This window comes from Crotalus tigris, unplaced genomic scaffold (assembly GCF_016545835.1).
Source record: "Crotalus tigris isolate CLP2741 ecotype Arizona unplaced genomic scaffold, ASM1654583v1 scf7180000020992.475769, whole genome shotgun sequence".
Classification (NCBI taxonomy): Eukaryota; Metazoa; Chordata; class Lepidosauria; order Squamata; family Viperidae; genus Crotalus; species Crotalus tigris.
The window spans coordinates 362,527-378,581 of record NW_024098302.1 but is presented as its reverse complement, the minus strand read 5'-3'; the positions used below and the strand labels follow the sequence as shown (position 1 = coordinate 378,581).

General features: G+C 47.4%; 1 protein-coding gene across 2 annotated transcripts; it reads right to left on the bottom strand.

Moving 5' to 3' along the window:
- Positions 1–3,068: 3,068 nt before the first annotated feature.
- LOC120319912 (zinc finger and SCAN domain-containing protein 30-like) lies at positions 3,069–16,055 on the bottom strand. 2 transcript variants are annotated; one of them, XM_039369267.1, is made up of 4 exons: positions 15,845–16,055; positions 14,416–15,263; positions 11,534–11,624; positions 3,069–5,331 (listed from the first exon to the last, which is right to left on the bottom strand). In XM_039369267.1, exons 2-4 carry the CDS (start codon positions 15,115–15,117, stop codon positions 4,592–4,594), a joined length of 1,533 nt encoding a protein of 510 aa, XP_039225201.1. In that variant the 5' UTR covers positions 15,118–15,263; positions 15,845–16,055; the 3' UTR covers positions 3,069–4,591. The 2 variants fall into 2 exon arrangements, with proteins under 2 accessions (XP_039225201.1, XP_039225200.1); XM_039369266.1 differs by having other exon boundaries at positions 3,069–5,334; positions 15,845–16,054.

Below are 16,055 nucleotides of genomic sequence, written 5' to 3'. Positions count from 1 at the left end.
ACCGTTCTTCACACTTATGAGCGTTGCAACATCTCTATGGCCACATGATCTGAATTTCGATGCTTGGCAACTGGTTCATATTTATGACGGTTGGCGTGTCCCAGGGTCACATGATCACCAGTTAATGGGGAAGCCAGATTCACTTAACTGCAGTGATTCGCTTAACAACTGTGGCAAGAAAGGTGATAAAATGGAGCAAAAGCCACTTAACCAATGTCTCACTGAGCAACAGAAATTTGGGACCTCAGTTGTGGCCTACCTGTATATACAAGCAGAGTAAAACGAGACTAATCTTGAAGGATGATTTAAAAAAAAAAAACATGTACGCAACTGTCGCATTGCCATAAGGAGGAAAGCATGTTTTATTATAAAGCCTCTTAGGGGGGCTCCATAGCCAAAGAGGACGGAGGTGTGAAAACAAAGAGAAAGAAGAACGGAGAGAAGATAAAACAGTTTTGGGGTTGTTGTTTTTTTTGAAGAATAAATACATTGCAAATAGATTAACTCTAGATCGCTCTAGAGACAAGCAGAAGTACCTCAGAATATAGGGATTCAACGCTTTCAGGATCTGTTCTCCGAGCTTGCTGTTTAGCTCCTGAACATTTCGTTACCAAACTAGGTAACATCTTCAGTGGGGTTTGGGGGGCTGAAGTGTCTCCACCAGTCCCAAGACCAAACCACCATCCAGCCTACAAACGAAGAAGACATTTCACCCAAAAACCCTGCTGAAGATGTTACTTAATTTGTTAACGAAACGTCCGGGAGCTCAACAGCAACCTACAACCCAAATTACAAATATTCTCAATAATTTCTTTCATGAGGACTAGCACCCCTGTACTTCAAGTGAATCTCAAGGAGGTTGAGAACAATATCCCGAAAACCCACTCAGAGGTGACCACTTGTACTTTCTAACCTCTTGGACCCACATCAGAGAGGGGGAAACAGTTGTGCGGAGGCTGATAGGTGAAAAAAAAAAAAGCTACATTCTCACACTTTACCTAACTCACTCTTTCTTCTCCCTGTCCATACCAGTTCGGGACTCTATGGGGGTAGAACTTGGGCATAAGATCTTTCTAGTTCAGTGTGTTTCAGACGTGGTAACTTTTAAGACGTGTGAACTTCAATTCCCAGAATTCTGGCAGTTGGAAGTCCACGTGTTTTAAAGATGCCAAGTTTGAAAATAACTGTCCTAATTGAACATTCTATCCCCTACAGGGGCCAATCAGATTCTTCCAATTAGAGGGCTACAAGCAGTGCAGGAAAATGGCTGCCCGACCCACTATACGGCCTTGTTATTACCTCAGATGATTGACAGCCACGAACGGTTGCTCAAACAGCACTGACCTTTCTTTTGTCGAGGCCACAACGAAGGATGTTGCATAAACAGTAACAGCAGCAGTACAGGCAGTCCTCGACTTACGACCACAATCTCCACTGCTAAGCAACGCAGTTGAGTCGCGTTCGATTTTACGACCTTTATTGCCTTTGTTGTTGTTGTTTTAAACGAAGCATTGCAATTGTTAAGTAAATCACATGGTCGTTAAACGAATCAGCTTCCCCTATTGACTTTGCTTGTCAGAAAACCAGCGGGCAAGTTCACAAATGGTGATCTCATGACCCCGGGATCTTGCAACTGTCATAAATACAAGTCAGTTGCCAAGTGCCTGAATTCTGATCCCGTGGTTGACAGTCATAAGCGTGAGGGTTTTTTTTTTTTTCCAGTGCTATTGCAACTTTGAACAGTTGCTAAACAAATAAGTTGAGGAATACCTGTGCCAAATTCTGGTTTGTGTGTGTGTGTGGGGCACTGGTTTCCTTTGGTTCAAGCATGAGAACCAGGGTTGTGTACAGGTAGTCCTGTTGTTTAATGACTCTTTCAAGTTATAACACGGAGGTCCCCAACCTCTTGGGCACCAGGGACTGGATCCATGGAGAAAGGTTTTTTCCACGGACCAGAGAGTGCGTGGTTTTGTGTGCTGCCTGCATCCCACGGATGTGGCTTTGCTTGTTTGTGTGGACCGGTTGCTGGCAAGCCGTGGACCGGTACCGAACCACGGACCGGGGGTTGGGGACCCCTGTTATAACAGATCTCTCTTGAGGTTCTTACAACCTAGTTCCAGAATTTGGACAGCTGCTGGGAAAAACAAAAGAGCATACAATTGGATAGGTCATGTGGGTGACCCGATTTACGACCGTCACAACTTACAGTCTTAAGTCGAGGACTACCAGTAATCACTCATCATTGTGCTGAGTGGTAGACTTTGACTTCCCTCCCTCCTTAGGTGTGGCTTGTTTGGTTGATCTACCTCAGTGGTTCTCAACCTGTGGGTCGGGACCCCATTTGGGGTCAAACGACCATTTCACGGGGGTCGCCAAACAACGCAGTCCGCCATTTTTTTCCCCTTTTCCTTAGCTGTGCTACTCCCTTTTATTCTATTGGCTTTTGAAAGCCAATAGAATAGACTCTCTTGAATAGAGTCTAATTCTATTGGCTTTCAAAAGCCAATAGGAATTGTCCAGGCTGTCTCTGCCCTGCTGAGCCCGCCAAAAGTCCCATTCTGCAAACGGTGCTGCACCAGTTGAGTAGTCCTCGACTTACAACCGGTTGAGTAGTCCTTGACTTACGACCGGTTGGGGGTCGCGGCATTAAAAAGGTTGAGAACCACTGATCTACCTGATCAAACCATTTTGCCAACCTCAAAAACTTTGCACGCGATAAAAGTAATGCCCTCATGTAGATTTGGGCATTCCGATTCTCTACCCCCAGATTAGACAGATTGCTCCCTGGCGTATTTGCTGACCGAATTTATTCTGCATTTTTTATTAAATTTCCTCTCCTCCTCTATAAAGACTAGGAATGGATGCTCTTTTTTTCCTGTTTTTTCCTCTCTTTTTTTGAAATGAGAACCTCTTTCGGCACCTCCCCAAAGCTAAAAAAAAAAAAAAAAAAAAGCCACAATTGTGTAGAACGGCGGAATTACTATCGGAGCAAAAGCAGAATTTGTCGCTGTTTTGACATGCCAAAAATCTTAAAATCCAACCCCCAGCTCCTCAAAAGAGACAGGTAGTCATAAAAAATAATAATTATAATAAATACTTGAGCTTTGTATAGCAGCTTTGAGCCATCAAAGCCCTTCACATATATTTATCTTGAAATAATAGAATGTAATCTGCCGAATGAACACATGGCAGTTTCTCAACCTTGATGGCTCTGGGAGGTGTGAACTTCAACTCCCAGAATTCCCCAGCCAGAGAGTTGAAGTTCACACATCTTAAAGCCATCAGGGTTGAGGAAACACTGCCCTATGGTAAGTTTGTTGTTACTATGCCCATAGTACAGATGGATGGGCTGCACTTGGGAAAAGCCAAAATAACAAGAGACATTCTACTTCCTAGCTGGTACATGACAAGCAGATCAAAAGACAAGTGCTGGGCAATGCCCTTTGGATCTGATTCCCAAAAGGTTTCTCTTAAATGCAAACAATGCCCGTCTGCCACCCCTTAAAGGCAGCTGGTGTTTGACATTAAGATCTTCCGAAATTGATCCATAGAAAAATCAACGGTTGCTCTAAATCAAGAGGTCTTCAAACCGGGCCACTTTTAAGACTTATGGACCTCAACTCCCAGAATTCCTCAGCCAGCCATGCTGGAATTCTGGAAGTTGAAGTCCCCAAGTCTTAAAAGTGGCCAAGTTTGAAGATCCCTGCTCTTAAGGGAGGGGTCCCCAACCTGTGGGCCATGGCCCATTGGCCACCGGGCCCGCATGAGGGGCTGGCCGGTGCATGTTTGCAGGCGGGCATAGTTGCACTTCTGGCCCCACTCGCGCGAGCGTCACAGGCATTCGTGACCCCATTCGCGCGAGCCGTCACGGTCCTACTGCGCGAGCTATGGTGGTTGTGTTCACACCCACACCCACACAAAACCATCCCTTCTTTCCCCTCCCCCCCCCCGATCCGGGCTGCCAACTCCGAACGGTTGGGGAACTCTGCTCTAACGGAATGAAGAAGGGGTTAAGCAGGTGCCTCCACTGCTCCAAAGTGCTTTGGGCGGTTCAAATCTGCATCCCTCTGCAACTCTTTAAAAAAAAAAGGCCCTCTCCTTTAGCCTCAAGATGGAGAAACCGTCTGACCCAGAATAAACATGCCTTGCTAACCAGGTCTTTCTCAGCTCTCCCAGTTTTGGTTTTGGGCAATTCAAATTGCTCCCACCGTAGTGAATCGCGTCCTGAGAGAAGCTATCGTTCCAAATGGGGTCACTGTATCAAATTGCCCTACTCTTGGAACTGATCAACTGGGCTTGGAACAAAGGATTCGCCAGAGGGACCGTCCGCCGGAATGAAGTTCCAGCTGACTTTTTTTGCAACTTTAGTGGGCCAACCTTGCCTGGGGTGGGACTACTGTGGATCTCATCCATCACTGGTCATCTGGAGAGGTTGATGAGCTCCCCCCCACCTCCAACCAAGCCCAGGGGCGACCATTTTGTTCCCCACTGAGGCGAAAACTGCGACGGATGCCATTCAGACGAGACGTTTGATGCCCTCCTCAGGAAAAGTCCCACGGCCGAGGCGCCACTAACCAACGCTCGCACCCGCTCACTCCCCCGAGTGCGTCTTTTTGTGTGCAATCAAGTACAGGCCTCGGGTGAAGCTTTTCCCGCAGTCCAAGCACTTGTAGGGCTTCTCGCCCCGGTGTGTCCGCTCGTGGGCCGTGAGGTTGGAGCTGCGGCGGAAGGCCTTCCCGCAGTCCGCGCAGCTGTAGGGCTTCTCCCCGGTGTGGGTCCGCTCGTGGACGATGAAATCCGAGCTCCACCGGAAGCTCTTCCCGCAGTCCAAGCACTTGTAGGGCTTCTCGCCCGTGTGGGTCCGCATGTGGGTGGTGAGGTTGGAGTTCCGATTGAAGCTCTTCCCGCAGTCGGCGCACTGGAAGGGCTTCTCGCCCGTGTGGATCTTCTTGTGGCGGATGAAGTGGGAGCGGTGGTCAAAGCTTTTCCAGCAATCCTGGCACTTGTAGAGCCGTTCTTCTGTCTGGATCCGCCGGCGGAGCACGACGCAGCGCTTCTGCCGGGGGCTCTCTTGGATCCTCTCCTGGAAAAGGATCCCGCCGAGATCTTTGTAGCCCACCCTACACGGGATCGCTTCGGAGCCTCTCTTGGTCGGCAGGGGGACCGAGGACTTTTCGGGCCTCAGCTCGTTCTCGGAAAATTTGCCCAATCCAGGCCGTGGCAAGAGGCTGTCCTGGTTCTTGGGAAGCGACGTCCTGCCGGCCGACTCTCGATCAAGGTAACCTTGGGCCCAGAGAGATGGCCGCTCCTGTTCATTCAACAGCCTGCCCCCTGCTGGAGGAAGAATAGAAGGATACAGTGAATTTGTGGGAAAAACTTACAGGTAGACTCGACCTGTTCCAAGGTTCTACAGATAGTCCTCGACTTACAACAGTTCACAACAGTTGGTTTAGCGACCGTTCAAAGTTACAACGGGACTGAAAAAGATGATTTATGACCGTTTTTCACACCGACGACGGTTGCAGCATCCCCGTGGTCACGTGGTCAAAATTCAGATGCTTGGCAACTGGTTCATATTTATGACGGTCACAGTGTCCCGGAGTCACCTCTTAACGACCTTCTAACAAACAAAAGTCAATGGGGAAGCCAGATTCACTTAACAACCAGGTTACTATTTTAACAAATGCAAATGATTCGCTTAACAGCTGCGGCAAAAAAAGTTGTAAAATGGAGCAAACGCACTTAACAAATGTTTCACTTGGCAACATAAATTTTGGGCTGAATTCTGGTTGTAATTCAAGGACTAATGGTAATGGCTGCCCCCTCCCCCCCAAAGTCAAATGACAACTGTTTGCAGAATCCCGTTCTCACATGACCGCAACGTGCAATGTTTTTGCCCCCAAGTGCCATTTATTTCCACTTTTTGGCAAAAGCATCCCATAGTGAAACTGGCTCATTTAATGACCACAGAATTCACTTAAGGAGTCTGGCTTCACTTAATGACCATGGTGATTTGTTGAATAACCACAAAAATAGTTTGTAAAATCGGGTTGGTTACAGGATGACCCACGTCGTCTTTACTTATGGCTCATTACCGTCATAAGCCAAGGACTACCTGTAGTTTTTACCAGCGGCCTTCCTCAACTCAGTGCTGATCAGATAAGGCAGGGGGTCTTCCCACTTGGCCCTTTTATGACTTGTGGACTTCAACTCCCAGAATTCCTCAGCCACCGTGCTATGCTCGCGGAGGAATTCTGGGAGTTGAAGTGCACAAGTCGTAAAAGGGCCAAGTTGGAAGGGTCTGTCTTCTCCCATCCCCTCCACTCCACTGCCCATGCCTGCTGAGGATGATGGGATAGATAGGCACCCTATTGGGAAGGTCTTACTGACTTACTTCCTAATCTGCATAGAAAAGAGGGACCGATTATGTTAAGCGTGCCGTGGGAAGCCTCCTTGCATGGCTCACAAATTAAAGCTTCAGAGAGGTACAGAGAGTGGGGAGGACGGCAGAAAAGATTATTGGCAGTTCCCTCCCTTCCATCCAGGACACGGCATATAAGCACTGCTTGAGCAGGGCCCACAAGATTGCCTGGGGCGCTACATGTCCTGTTTTCCTTGTTCCCTTCTGGGAGAAGGGGGCTCCGTGGTATCCGAAGCAGAACATCCAGATTCAGCCACAGTTTTGTTCCGTACAGCGTCAACCTTGTGAACTCTCAAGCGTCCTCCTTCCGCTATGTATTCCAAGATGGACAGCAATTAATATTTATATGTATTTATATGTAAGGGTGTGGGTATATACATATGTACGTACATAGCATGTTCATATGGGTGTTATATATGTGTACGCTTTGGAGAGCAAGCAACAGATTTTCATTTTTAATGTGTGCCGGCGTGTCCCATCATTTCTTATGACATACATCTGGCTGCAAGCTGTAAGTAATCCTTAGAGGTGTCTACATAAATTCTGTGTTCTGGCCTACTACTACCAACGCTTCTGGAATGACATCACTAGCACTAGCGATGATGGTTACAGCCCTTATTCCCAGAATGGATGCCTTACAAGTTGCTCTTTTCTTGAGATCTATAAATGCCTCTTCTCCATTCAGAACCACTGGTTTTGATAGTTTGGTTATCCATCACAGACACGACTTTGATAGTTAGGTATACTGGCTCTATATGGTTCCTTTAGGTGGGATATACAACTTGTTTGTTACTCCTGGAAATTCCTTGAGTAACAAACACTTTTCTTGGTTGTTCTGGTGAAGGAGACTGGGAATGGGGCTTAGAGACTGAGAATGGGTTTTGAAGATCTATGGATAGTAGAGAAAAATCCCATGATTTCTATGCATCCTGCAGAGGCACATTGTTAGCCAAGCTTCAAGACATGGGCCTTTGGTGATGCAAAGTAAAAAAGTGACAATAAAGATTAACTTATCTTCACGTTCGCAAACAATTGTTGGTGGAGGATTACGGCAAACCCCCAAGCTTAGCCTAACATGTGAACTAGCTATTTTTCTGCTCGGTGCAGAAAAAACTCCTTAAAAATGAACAGCACTGGAATATCTCTGAAATGCGCATCTGACCTACACTGGCCACAGTGGAATAATAACCATAATAACACCCACCAGATCCTAAGCATCACATGTAAAACATTACAGTGTAATGGCAGGTGAGAAAGACCTTTGAAAACACGGCAAAGAGATTCTGCCTTGGAAAACACCAGATAAAAGAGGGCGGGACCCACAGCTGTACAATGGCTGGAGAAAAGAAGCTCAAAATGGACCCTTCCTTCTCAGGGTGTAAAGGAGATGGCGAGTATCTGTCTATGGCAGTGTTTCCCAAACTTGACAATTTTAAGGCATGTGGACTTCAACTCACAGAATTCCACAGCCAGCGTTGCTGGCTGTGGAATTCTGGGAGTTGAAGTCCTCATGCCTTAAAATTGTCAAGTTTGGGAAACACTGGACTCTGTGGCAGGGGTAGGCAACCTCAGCTCTTTTATGACTCGTGGAATTCTGGGAGTTGAAGTCCATGAGTCACAAAAGAGCCGAGGTTGCCTACCCCTGGTCTATGGAGATTCTCAGTCATCCAGGTCATGGTTGTCCCAAAGGTGTTCTTTTTTACGAGGCAGCTGGACGTTCTTGTTTTTTTTCCTTTGAAGAGGTTTCGCTTCTCATCCAAGAAGCTTCATCAGAACCATTTGCACTTCAGTTTGACATTCAGACAACACAGACTCATCCCCAACAACCTGCGCCTGTCTTCAACAGCGAAGAGAGACAGGGCAGAAAACATCCTGCAGCCAACATGGCTCCACACACTCAGGTAACCCTAAGGACACAGGTAAACCTCCAAGTAGCCTCAATGACTCTCTAAAAGAAGGCAAATGATCAGTGGTCTGCAAGGAGTATAAATCCTTCCATTCCCCACCATCCAGTAGGAGCTGAAGAAGCTTCTTGGATGAGAAGCGAAACGTCTTCAAAGAAAAACAAGAAAGTCCAGTTGCCTCCTGAAAAAAGCACTTTTGGGAGATGGTGGGTAATTTATACATTATGTACTCATACTTTCAGAATTGCAAGATTCTGCAACCTTACAAAAAAGTAGAAGTAGATTGGGAAGCTGCCCAGAGTTTGTTGTAAGATGGGAAGAAGTTATAATTAAGTTTAATATACCGTACTTTCCGGCATATAAGACGACTTTCGAAAGCATTGAAATCTGTGCCGAAGTCGGGGGGGTCGTCTTATACGCCGAGTCATCTTATACGCCGGAAATAACAGTAGTTTCCGGCGTATAAGACGATTTTCTAGGCATGCGACTCGGCGCCGAAGTCGGGGGTCATCTTATATGCTGGAAAATACGGTAAGTTTACTAAAAATGGGTGGAATGTTATAACAACTAGAAAAAAAAAAAACCAACTAGACACAAGGACAATTTTTTCCCCCATGCCATCATTCTGCTAAACAACATATTCCCACAAACAGTCAAAACTATCTAGTTAGGTTGTATTACTATTCTTCTTCTCATCTTTCCTGTTATATCTCCTTATCTTCTGATGGCTATAACTTTGTATGTTAACGATTTATACTGTTTTATTTAATATCCTAGTATGATTTCTTGATTGCTTTAGTATCCTTTGACCATCGCTGTGTGTTCTACCTTATGATTTATGATGAATGCATTTTATGATTATAATCATGATTTACCATTTGTTGCTTGTACGTACACTGAGAGTTTATGTACCAGAGACAAATTCCTCGTGTGTCCAATCACAATTGACCAATAAAGAATTCTAATTCTAATTTTTCTAATTCTAATTCTTCTAATTCTAATAATTCAATACAGGTAGTCCTCGATTTCCAACAGTTCATTTAGTGACCGTCCAGAGCAGTGTTTCTCAACCTTGACAATTTTAAGGCATGTGGACTTAAATTCATTCTGGGAGTTGAAGTCCACATGCCTTAAAATTGTCAAGGTTGAGAAACACTGGTCCAGAGTTACAACCGCACTGAAAAGCGTGGCTTATGACCATCGCAGCACCCCCAGCATCATTTGATTTACATTCAGACACTTGGTAACTGCTTTATATTTATGACGATTGCCATGTCCCGAGTCATGTGATCCCCTTTTGTGGCAAGCAAAAGGGCAATGTCTAGTTCAATGAAAAGAAGGACGAGGGGTAACATGATAGCAGTGTTCCTTTATAACAGCGGTTCTCAACCTATGGGTCACGACCCCATTTGGGGTCGAACGACCATTTTACGGGGGTCGCCAAACAACGCAATCCGCCATTTTCCCCCTCAGGGGGTGCCGCCACGCATGCGCGCCGTGCATGGAGGCGCCGCCACGCATGCGCGCCGCGTCCGTGTGACGGGGGTCGCCGTCACACAAAGGTTGAGAACCGCTGCTTTATAAGGCCTTTGAATACTGCATCCGGTTTTGGTCATCGCAATGTAAAAAAGATGCTGAGACTCTAGAAAGAGTACAGAGAAGAGGAACAAAGAGGATTAGGGGACTGGAGGCTAAAACATATAAGGAACGGCTGCTGGAATTGGGTATGTCTAGTTTAATGAAGGACGAGGGGGGGGCATAATAGCAGTGTTCCAATATCTCAGGGGCTGCCACAAAGAAAAGGGAGTCAAGCTATTTTCCAAAGCGCCTGAAGGCAGGACAAGAAGCAACGGATGGAAACTAATCAAGGAGAGAAGCAACTTAGAACTAAGGAGAAACTTCCTGACAGTTAGAACAATTAATCAGTGGAACAACCTGCCTCCAGAAGCTGTGAATGCTCCAACATTGGAAGTTTTTAAGAAGAGATTGGACAGCCATTTGTCCAAAATGCTATAGGGTTTCCTGCCCGAGCAACTACTGGCAACCACTGCAGGAAGTAACGGTTATCCCTCTTAATTTAGTATAGATAGTTGATGTGCTAGATCAGGGATAGGCAACCTTGGCGCTTTTATGACTCGGGGACTTCAACTCCCAGAATTCCTGAGCCAGCCATGCTGAGGGGAAAGGGAGAGGTTTCCAAGCTGAGCCATGCTGGCTCCGGAATTCTGGAAGTTGAAGTCCAAAAGTCATAAAAGAGCCAAGGTTGCCTACCTTTGTGCTAGATGTATTTGTCACTGCAAGGAGATGTGGTGGGGTGCACATCGTATTTTTCTCCGCTTGCATTTTGTTTAAAGCAGGGGTGTCAAACTCAATTTCATTGAGGGCCATATCAGCATTACGGTTGCCCTCAGGGGTGCGGCCTACTGGGTGGGTGTGGATGGAGTGGGTGTGGCCTACTGGGTGGGCGTGGATGGAGTGGGTGTGGCCTACTGGGTGGGCGTGGCCAGCTCTACATTGTTCGCGTCAAGGGGGCCTGTGGGGGGCCTGGGCAGGAGTGGGACAGATCTGAGGGTCTCTGGCAGAAGAGAGTGGGACCAGGGCAAGTGCCAAGGCATGGTCCACTGGAGGAGCTTCACTGTTCCTCTCAGGCCATGAGGAGGGGGGGCTTATGGAGCTAAGACTGAATGCGTTTCAGCATAGATGGCCACCACAAAATTGTACATTGGCTCCCGGCCAGCCCGGGCCAGGGCCAAGGCAGCGGGGGACGTTCCCTGTTTCCAGGATGGCTTCGCGGGCCACGTGAAACCAGTTCGCGGGCTGCATCCAGCCCCCGGGCCTTGTGTTTGACATGGCTGGTTTAAAGCAACACCGTAATCTCCGCCTTCTTGTTAAAGCAATCTCATCGTTTATTTATTTCCCAGCACAAATCCAGCACATTTGATTTTTATTACCACACCTTGATTTTTTACTCCTGCTTCCTATTTCCTGTAAAACACCAATCCTGTAAGGTGGATCAGGTCTGTCCTACCAATAGATTAGGGCAGTGTTTCCCAAACTTGACAATTTTAAGGCATGTGGACTTCAACTCCCAGAATTCCACAGCCAGCAATGCTGGCTGTGGAATTCTGGGAATTGAAGTCCACATGCCTTAAAATTGTCAAGTTTGGGAAACACTGGATTAGGGCACCGGAGGGAAAAAAAAACTCACCCTTTAGAGCACCTAGCTTTCGAGAAGCCCCAAAGCAGACTTGATGGATCCTTGGAAGGTTCACTGTCATTTCCTCAAAGGAATCCTGACCCTAAAAGAGCAAACAAAGGATCACTCTCAGTTCAAAGGAACCCCATGATATTGAAACAAAAAAATGGACAATCTGACTATATAACATTAGAATCCTGTTTTTATTAACGTTGAGAAAGTAAATTGAATTGCAGCAGGCAGAACCACCTAGACCAGGGGTAGGCCACCTTGGCTCTTTTATGACTCGTGGACTTCAACTCCCAGAATTCCTGAGCCAGCCATGCTGAGGGGAAAGGGAGAGGTTTCCAAGTTGAGCCATGCTGGCTCAGGAATTCTGGGAGTTGAAGTCCACGAGTCATAAAAGAGCCAAGGTGGCCTAGCCCTGCCCTACACCATTTCAGAGAAGTGACTGTCTAGGACAGGGGTCTTCAAACTTGGCCCTTTTATGACTTGTGGACTTCAACTCCCAGAATTCCTGAGCCAGCATGGCTCAGCTTGGAAACCTCTCCCTTTCCCCTCAGCATGGCTGGCTCAGGAATTCTGGGAGCTGAAGTCCACGAGTCATAAAAGAGCCAAAGTTGCCTACCCCTGGAATAGAGCTAGACGGGATCTTGGAGGTCTTCTAGTCCAGGGGTAGGCAACCTCAGCTCTTTTATGACTCATGGACTTCAACTCCCAGAATTCCTGAGCCAGCCATGCTGAGGGGAACGGGAGAGATTTCCAAGCTGAGCCATGCTGGCTCAGGAATTCTGGGAGTTGAAGTCCACGAGTCATAAAAGGGCCAAGTTTGAAGACCCCTGAGCTAGACAAGCTCAGCTGAACTTGGAAAACTAAGGGAGTCAGACCAGGTTAGGGTTTGAATGGGAGACCACAAGGAAATCTCTCGAGAGGGAAGTTGAAAGAAAATCATCCAGAAGAAAATGATGGCCCAAAACATATTCTATACAAGCAGTCCTTGACTTACGACCATTCATTTAGTGACCGTTCAAAGTTACAACGGCACTGAAATTAGCAACTTATGACCATTTTTCACACTTAACAACCTTTGCAGCATTCCCCCATGGTCACGTGATCAAAATTCAGATGCTTAGCAACTGGCATGTATTTATGACAGTTGCAGCGTCCCAGGGTCACATGACCACCTTTTGACAAGCAAAGTCCATGGGGAAGCCAGATTCACTTAACAACCGTGTTACTAACTTAGCTATAGTGATTCACTTAACAACCATAGCAAGAAAAATCGTAAAATGGGGGTAAACTTGTTTAATGGCTGTTTTGCCTAACCACAGAAATTTGGGGTTCATTTTGGTTGTAAATTGAGGGTTACCTGCATTGTCGTCAAAAAGGCCCTCAAAGCCACCAGGATTTAGGATTGAGAGATTTTTCATTTCTATTAAAAAACACACGATCTCCAAATGTGCAAAGCTGGTCTTTGCTGCCCTGAATCAAATTGCTGACAGTGTGGTAGATGAAATTCATATTTAAGTATTGATATTAACCAGTGGAACAACCTGCCTCCAGAAGCGGTGAATGCTCCAACACTGGAAGTTTTTAAGAAGAGACTGGACAGCCCTTTGTCTGAAATGATATAGGGCAGGGGTAGGCAACCTTGGCTCTTTTATGATTCGTGGATTTCAACTCCCAGAATTCCTGAGCCAGCCATGCTGAGGGGAAAGGGAGAGGTTTCCAAGCTGAGCCATGCTGGCTCAGGAATTCTGGGAGTTGAAGTCCACGAGTCATAAAAGAGCCAAGGTTGCCTACCCCTGGTATAGGATTTCCTGCTTGAGCAGGGGGTTGGACTCGATGACCTCCAAGGTCCCTTCCAACTTTATTATTATTATTATTATTAATAATAATAATAATATTAATGTGAAGCCTAGTTCAAATATGTTCTTATTGGCTGTTATAATGAGAGGGCTTGTGTCAAAAAACTTAACTTTCCCTGGGAATTAAAGGCTATGAAATCAGCTCTTCCCTTGAGATGTGTTGCACTACAACGCTCATCAGCCACAGCCAACAATGGCCCTCCCCAGCTAAGCATGGCACTGATGGGAGTTGTAGTCCAAGCTATCCAAAAAGCACCTGTTCAAAACAGTTCCTTGAGACGCAAAATCGTAGAACTTTAAAAAAGATCAAACTTTCCGGCCCTCTTTTTCCAAACTAAGGATCCCGTTTGTTCTATTAATGGCTCTGCAAAATGGGCGTAGGCAGGATGAAGCCTAAATCTGACCTCATTTCACATACAGTTTTAATTCAATTAAATGCACATACCAGGTTGTATGTATTTATTTACAGATTCCCCTTGATGGTTTGCTCGACCAGTGTTTCTCAACCTGGGCAAACTCTTTTAAGATGCGTGGACTTCAACTCCCAGAATTCAGCATAGCTGGCTGGGGAACTCTGGGAGTTGAAGGTCCACCCAGCCAAAGCTGGGAAACGCCGTGCCAGACAGTCAGTTTGGTGCAGTACCCTGAGCTACAAATGAAGAGATCCTGAGTTCTAATCCTGTCTTAGGTGAACATCCCGGGGCAAGTCAGCGCTAGAAAAAAAGGCAAGGAAAATTCATTTCCAAAAACCTAGCCAAGAAAACTACAGGGACTTGTCTATGCAGTCGCCAGGAATGAAGACTGACTAAAAAGCACCCCCCCAAAATATTAAATTGCTAAGACTTTTGATGGACCTCTGGGGGGCTACCTTCAGCTTTTGGAGGGAGAGCACTGACAATGCCCCTGGCTCAGGGCACAGTTCAGTGTTCCCCAAACAGTCCATCACAACTGAAGGAAGTCAACATGAGCTTTAAAGGTCAATCCACCAAGACAAGGTGGAAAACAGGCGATAGGACCAACGCTCACCAACTGGACCTCCTTCTGCCTTAGAAGGAAGCCCTCAGCAACGGCCACTGCCTGGGCACAACTCTCCGGTCCCCTGTCCCTGACGCAGTCTTGTATCTCCAGGGGCAGGATGGCCAGGAACTGCTCCAGCACCAGGGTCTCCAGGATCTGCTCCTTGGTGTGCCTCTCCGGCTTCAGCCACCGGTGGCAGAGCTCCCGGAGACGGCTGCAGACCTCGCGGGGCCCTTCGGCATCCTGGTAGCAAAAATGCCGGAACCGCTGCCTCTGGGCCTCCGTGTTCCCCATCTCTTCCTCGCAGACTTCCTCTTTCACTTTCCAGCCGAAGATCTGCGGGGTCATCCCGTCAGAGGGCGGGACCCTTTTAGAGTCACTAAAAGCCACCAGCTCCGGCAACGGAGGGGTCCCCCAACCTGCATGTGGGGCCTGCACCATCTTCAAGAAATTCTGCCATTGGGCTTCCCAGCGCTGGGCCAGGCCCTCGTCCGGCTCCTGCTTGATTTGCAGTGGGGACCCCCATCTCGGTATTTCCGAGGGGCCACCAGCCTGGACGACACACGGTTCCTTCTGAGCTCCCTCGGCCAGTTCGGCACAGGCTGTTTCTTTCTCCTCCATTTTGACTCCCTTTGCTTGAGCAAGCTGGACTGGGAGGTGCAGGGATGAGGGGGTCTCCCTTTCTTTCCGGATCGCTTTGCTGGAGGCCATGGAGGGAGGGGTTCTTATCCCATGTCAGGCCCAGACGGGGGTGCCTTCCTTGATATCGGCCAGAGAGTCCTTTTGGGACGGCGGAGGGCAAACTTTCCCAAGTCAAGACTCACACCGATGCTGCCAATGGGGTGAAGCCTTCTCCCCTATGTCAAAGAAAATAAGAGAATAAATAAATGATAGTCTTAAAAAAAATCATTGTTTCTCAACTTTGGCCACTTTTAAGACCTGTGGACTTCAACTCCCAGAAGTCCCCAGCCATTTCTGGGAGTTGAAGTCCACAGGTCTTAAAGTGGCCAAGGTTGAGAAACAATGGTCAACAAACTATAGTTCAGTTACCCATATCTAAGATGTATATCAGATAAGCATCTTCAGCAAACATACTCTTATTTTGTTTTGATCTAAGCACCTCCCATAATTTGGCTGCTGTCCTTCCCCCTCCCCCCCCCCAATGAAAACACCACTCTCCCATCTTTGCATAATCCTCTCTCCAGAGTAGCGGGATCGGGTCCCGGCCCCATCCTCCCCAGCCGGCTGAGCACCATGGGATTTGGATCCAGACCAGCTGCAACCAGGCCAGCCTTCTGCAAGCCTTTTTGCTATTGGGGAGTCGCTTTGCACCAAGGTCTCCCCTCCAAAGGGCTTGATGGACGCCTTATCAGCCCCAGCTGAGCAATCACTGCACCCGTTTATGCGCTTTTTTTCGGGGCGGGGGTGTTTCACTCACTTGCGCCCTCAATGCCTCCGCCGGGCCCCCTTCGCCCCGCGCAACTGCAAGGGCGAGATCCCGGAGAAGCGCTCTCTGCAAAGCAGCAGCAGGAATGGAGGGTGAAGGCGGAAAAGGCAGGGAGGGGGATGCTCCTTGCCAAGGACCCCCCCCCCGCCAAAAGCAGGGATGGCCGCTCTAGCAGCCGGCCACTCTATCGAATTAACCCTTC

Excerpts from the sequence above, each read along its gene's own strand:
- LOC120319912 (XM_039369266.1), bottom strand. The coding sequence starts at position 15,117 with ATGGCCTCCAGCAAAGCGATCCGGAAAGAAAGGGAGACCCCCTCATCC. Across the intron at positions 11,625-14,415 it reads GGCAGAAGGAGGTCCAGTTG|GGTCAGGATTCCTTTGAGGA; the intron begins GTGAGCGTTGGT and ends TTGCTCTTTTAG. Across the intron at positions 5,335-11,533 it reads AAAGCTAGGTGCTCTAAAGG|CAGGGGGCAGGCTGTTGAAT; the intron begins GTGAGTTTTTTT and ends TTCTTCCTCCAG.